This window comes from Perca fluviatilis, chromosome 14, assembly GCF_010015445.1.
Source record: "Perca fluviatilis chromosome 14, GENO_Pfluv_1.0, whole genome shotgun sequence".
NCBI lineage: Eukaryota > Metazoa > Chordata > Actinopteri > Perciformes > Percidae > Perca > Perca fluviatilis.
In genome coordinates, this window is record NC_053125.1 from 15,571,220 (window position 1) to 15,576,730 (window position 5,511).

Consider the following 5,511-nt stretch of genomic DNA (forward strand, 5'->3'; position numbering starts at 1 on the left):
TTTTAGTTCAGTTTCAGATCCTGTAAAGTCAGATGATAATAAAGTCAAGTTATCCTCTGTTTAACATGTCTAGAAGCAACTTAAAGGGTAACTCCCATTTTTTCCCAACCTATTTTCCTATGTTTTTGTGTCTAAGCGACTGATGGGAACAACTATCTTTGAAATTGGCCCAGTATTAAACAAGATCGCTGCAGTCGGCAGCGGCGAAACAAGCTACAATGTAAGTTAACAGGGCAATTGTCCAGCTTGTATTTACCTTCACAAAAGTGCTCGTCTGACAGGCTCAGATTAATATTCTAAGTGTCTGACAACATTATGGAAAGGATTTCTAAGGAGGTCGACCTTTCTGTTACAAAGTAAGATCCTTTTTTTAAACATATAAACATCTGCGAAATCGTGTTCGCTAAACTCACCAGACTCCATGTAAATAAACAGTAATTTTAGCAGCGTAAAATAAACTTCATTCTAAGTTGACAGAAACTAAATAAAACTAGGAAAAGCCGTTTTGGGTCATCTTACCACTTTTGCAACCATCACAACTCTAGTTTTGGTTGAAATAAACACATAGTTTACCGATTACGTGAAAATATGTTGGCTCTAAATGTTGGCACGCAAAAAGTATTTCTTTTTTAAATGCAGCCTGGTGGGTTTAGCGCTAGCGACTTCAGGGATGTTTCTGGTTAAACAGAAAGGTCTCAAAGAGGTTTAAAAGGTCTATCTCTGAAGGGATTCTTTCCATTATGTTGTCAGATACTTCGAAAATTAATCTGAGCCTGTCAGTGGCAAAACAAGCCCTTTTGTGAAGGTAAATACAAGCTAGACAATTGCCCTGTTAACTTACATTGTAGCTGGTTTTGCCGCTGCCTACTGCAGCGATCTTGGTTAATACTGGACCGATGTCAAAGAATGTTGTTCCCATCAGTCGCTTAGACACAAAAACATAGGAAAATAGGGTCCAGGTTGAAAAAAAATAGTAGTTACCCTTTAAGGACAACATTTGGGTTGCCAGGTTGTAAAAAAAAAAAAATCCCTTTGGCTGGTCTAACCACATACATGTGGTGATTGTACAGTAAATGGATGCTCATGGGTTTCTCACTTCCTAATCAGCCATCAAGTATGCGGTCATAAAGTCATTCATAAAAGAAGTTTTACAATAGTCTATCATGTCATGCAGAACCAGTTAAAGGGGCTTTTCACAACCTGGCAACACAAACATTATTCAGGGTCCAGGTTGAAAAAAAAAACGGTAGTTACCCTTTAAGGTGGATCATTGGGATCCTTGAATGGCTGCTTTAAAACCCTTAAAACAAGACCATTTCTCCCCAATGTTGTTTTTTAATTCACTTCAAACTTATCAAGTGGTTTTGAGATTCAGTCTCTTTTTTGTCCGCCTTTAATTTTGACAGGACAGCTAGGTGAGAAAGGGGAGAGAGAGGGGGAAGACAATCGTCGAAGAAAGAAGAAGAAATCGTCACAGGTCGGATTCGAACCCTAGACCTCTGCGTCGAGGCATGAACCTCTCAGTATATGTGCGCCTGCTCTACCCACTGAGCCAACCCGGTCACAGATTCAGTCTATTTAAGCTGCCCACAATCCTGCCCTCAGGCCTGGAGGACATTTCACACCAGGTCACACAGGTTTCAACTAAAGCTCTATTGTGTGATCTTTTTCACAGAAATTGTATGAATGACCCACACATATTGTTTATTAACTGGATCCCCATTAGCTGATGCCTTGGCGACGGCTAATCTTCCTGGGGTCCCCAAATACGGGGTCCAATAAGGGTCAAGAAGATTTTGAGCTTGTAAAACAAACCTGCATGTGGTATGCGCCTTTGTAAACCTATGAAAACAACTCGCCCATGGAAAAAAATTGTATTACTAAAGAATAAAAAAAGAACAGATGCACAAATTATATGAATGCTCAACTCCAAGAAAACCGATGTTTGTGAACATCCGAGCACAAACTCAAAGCAGGAAACTAAAACTCCAGTCTGTGTGACATTATGAACCCACATTCAAGTTCTTTCTGCTTATAATCTGTACTCCAGGTCTCATGCAGAAAAGAGTGATATACTGTATAACCACAGGTTTTGAAGTTCATTCTCAACATGATTTCACAAGCTCAGAATATTTTTTGCCCTTATTTGAGCCCATACACATAACATATATGCACAGTGTCCTCAGAATGATCTCCAGAATTGTAGAGACTTGATAATTTATGAAAAACGCGTTTGGTGTTTGTGACTTTGGATAGCTGTAAGTATTTGGTATTATTAGCAATATTCTTTGACTTTTTTTTTTTTTTTTTTAAAAGAGGATTTTAATACATACTTTTGTACACTGATATGTTCACATGTGAATAAAATGGAAGCAAAAATCTTTTGATGGTTAATTACTGGCAAGGCAACTCTGTTACATTAGAAGTGTTGTCTGTCCTAATTTGCGAAGGCATTTAGTTTCTATGGCTAAATTAAGGTTATGGACAAATTCAGGTGTCGGATTAAAGACAAAAGTTTACAGGATACCGTCAACATAGAAAAAGTCACAAAACGTGCTTTAGTACAAGTTAGACTTTAGCTGTGTCATTAAACTTAAATGACGCCTGAAGCCATATTTTAGGTCCTATAATTCTAATGAGCCCAGTATAAGGAGTTGTCAAGCTGTCTGAATGTGACATACTTAAAAAAATAAATAAAAGAAACGACCCGGTTTGGATATCAAGCTACCCCAAAATGATACTGACTCCAACTCTAAGTCAAACGCAGTTCAAAGGGAACTCTGCGAACGTCTCAAGTTTGCGCGTGAATGAAGCCAGCAGAAATGAGTTTGGACGACAGAAAAGTGTTACAATATGGCAGCCAGACGTAAATCTGCATCCCGCCCTCATCTGCCCCACAACCTCGCCTATCAAAAGCTGCTAAACCGCAGTCTTCCGGGTCGCTGAAGAACGTCGCACCTCGCTCCTCTGCGCGCGCTAGTCAGCAGCCGAGGAGCAATGGTGCTCGGAGCGTGCGGAGACGCCGGTGTTTCGGGAATCTCGGAGGAGCAGATGAAATGCCGGGGAACATGAGCAAAGAGGATGCCCCGAGCCGGAGCGCTTCTTTGACGTTCACCATTGACAACATCCTCAACCTGAAGCAGCGGGACAGCGGACACCTGGACGGGTCAAAGCCGCAGAGGGACAGTGGATGTACGGATGATTTACAGGCGCAGTATGATGAGGAGTGGGACGTCCGGAGGAGACATGGCAGCGGATCAGACGAGACAGGTAACTGGGTTACATTTATTAAGCATACATCTTAATCATGACGACTAAGACAGTGTATCGCCAGTATTTTATTTACACGGATTAATACATTTTTATAAGCAATGGGAACAGTTGTAGTCTGTTTATAGCCAGATGGTGCGTAAAGTAAAGATGGATGGATCAAAATACAAGAGACTGATGGTATTTATTGAAGGGATTTTCAGAAATGGTAGGGGTGAAGTTCGCGGACCAAGAGGTCGTTGTTTATTTGTATTTATCAATCAGGCTACAGCGATGCTTGTGCAGCTTCTTCGCATGTGTTTGCGCACAGAAAAACAAGTTTGCCTTTACCGCAGCATCAAAGCACGTTTTGTCGCTTCATTCACAGCGCAAACGAAGCCCACAGTGCACCGTGCGGACCGCGGGGAAAACTGCCCGCCGTTGACCGCTGGCTCCTGTCCCGGGGCGCAGAGTGCGCACACCGCCGAGGACGCCTCCGAGCATCAGCAGCAGCAGCCCACCGCGGACTCTAAAGTCATGGTCAAGAAGAAAACGCGCACCATCTTCTCCAAGAGACAGATATTCCAGCTGGAGGCGACTTTTGACATGAAGAGGTATCTGAGCAGCTCGGAGAGAGCGTGCCTCGCCAGCTCCCTGCAGCTCACCGAGACCCAGGTCAAAATCTGGTTCCAGAATCGCCGCAACAAGCTCAAGAGACAGTTATCCACGGACATGGAGGGCCCGCTGGCCGCCGAGCACCTCTCGGAGGCGGGCAAAAATGTGCAATTACCGACTTTTTACAAAGACAGCAGCCTGCTGGGCGGATGTTTGTTACCCATGCCTTTCCCTGTCCTGTACCCGACTGCCACCGCTGCGCCTTACATCTACTTCTCCAACACCGGCAAATATGTTGGCCTGTTTGATGCAGACTGAGGATTTGCTCTGATCAGATGACCGTGTGTGGACAGTCGGACATACAGTCTCCCTTGTTTGGGCTTTAGGCCTGTCACTTTTTTTTTGGACTTCATAAAAATCTCCCAATTTATATATCAACTAATCCAAGACATGCATGTGCCACTTTTTGTACTTTCCCAGTTTTTATTATTATTATTATTATTTTTATTATTATTATTATTATTATTATTATTATTATTATTATTATTATTATTATTATTATTATTATATTTTCCAATGCTTAAGACCTTTTGGATAGGACGTTTATCGTCAGAAAAATTGTGTATGCTATGCATTAAAGTTCCTCTGAGCAGTTTTATTTCGCGCAGTAATGTCATCTGAATGAATGTACGTTAATGCTGCATCAACGTTTTTACTTCGTAATAACAATTCTCTTTTTTCCCCAACTCGTCTTAAACTTTTTAATTAGTTTCTGTGGTGCAACACTCCATTTGTATTTATATGGCCTTATTATTAATAAAACTCGTTTGTTTTCAATGACCTTTCATATGACAGACTGTTAACTGTGAACAGTTAGTAGACTATATCACGACTAAGATGAATTTTGCAATAAAAAGTATAATATTTGCAATTTTACCGGAGTGTGTTGACTCAAGGTGAATTATATTCTAAAAAAGACGCAACAAAGCATTTCCCACATTGGATTATTGATTGCGTTTCATTCTATTTTTTGAGCTATTTTAGAAAGATATATAAAATCCTGTCATCACTGGCAACAACGAAGTTAAAGTTTAGATTTGTCGGGTTTCTTAAAACCTCATGTTGACAACTCTGTTGTATGTGCAGGACACTGGGCCGAGGCGGAGCAGAACAAGAACTCCTTTGCTTTGTGAAGAAAGAACAGAACTGCGTTGCGAAATAATCTCGAAGCAAATTTCTTAGTACACACAGAAAATCATTCAAAGCAATAGTTCACGTCCCTGCATATTCATGTAGTCACTCTTTAACTGGTAATTGTGTATCATATATGTACCGCCTCAGCGGTGGTGGAAGGAGTATTCAGACCTTTTTCTTAAGTAAAAGTAGTATAATACCGCAGAGTAAACGTCCTGCATTCAAAATCTTACTTAAGTAAAAGTACAAAAGTATTAGCATCAAAACAATTTTAAAGTACCACAAGTAAAAAGGACTCATTTTGCAGTCTATTTCAAAATTATATTATTTGATTATAATTCCTCATGCATTAATGTGTTCATCACTTTAATGCTGTAGACATTCTGTATTTTCCTGCTCCATCTGAAGACTCTAAATCTTAACACTGTTGAAACCACATTGCTTCAGAAGGAA

The 5,511-nt window shown here is 40.6% G+C and overlaps 1 protein-coding gene across 1 annotated transcript; it reads left to right on the forward strand.

Annotated features, from left to right (window-relative positions):
• Positions 1-2,873: 2,873 nt before the first annotated feature.
• Positions 2,874-4,800, forward strand: LOC120572507 (homeobox protein koza-like; the record flags this gene model as incomplete). The annotated part of the gene is made up of 2 exons (XM_039821844.1): positions 2,874-3,270; positions 3,638-4,800. Coding segments are annotated over 2 exons (942 nt in total), but the record flags the coding sequence as incomplete, so codon positions are not given.
• Positions 4,801-5,511: the final 711 nt, after the last annotated feature.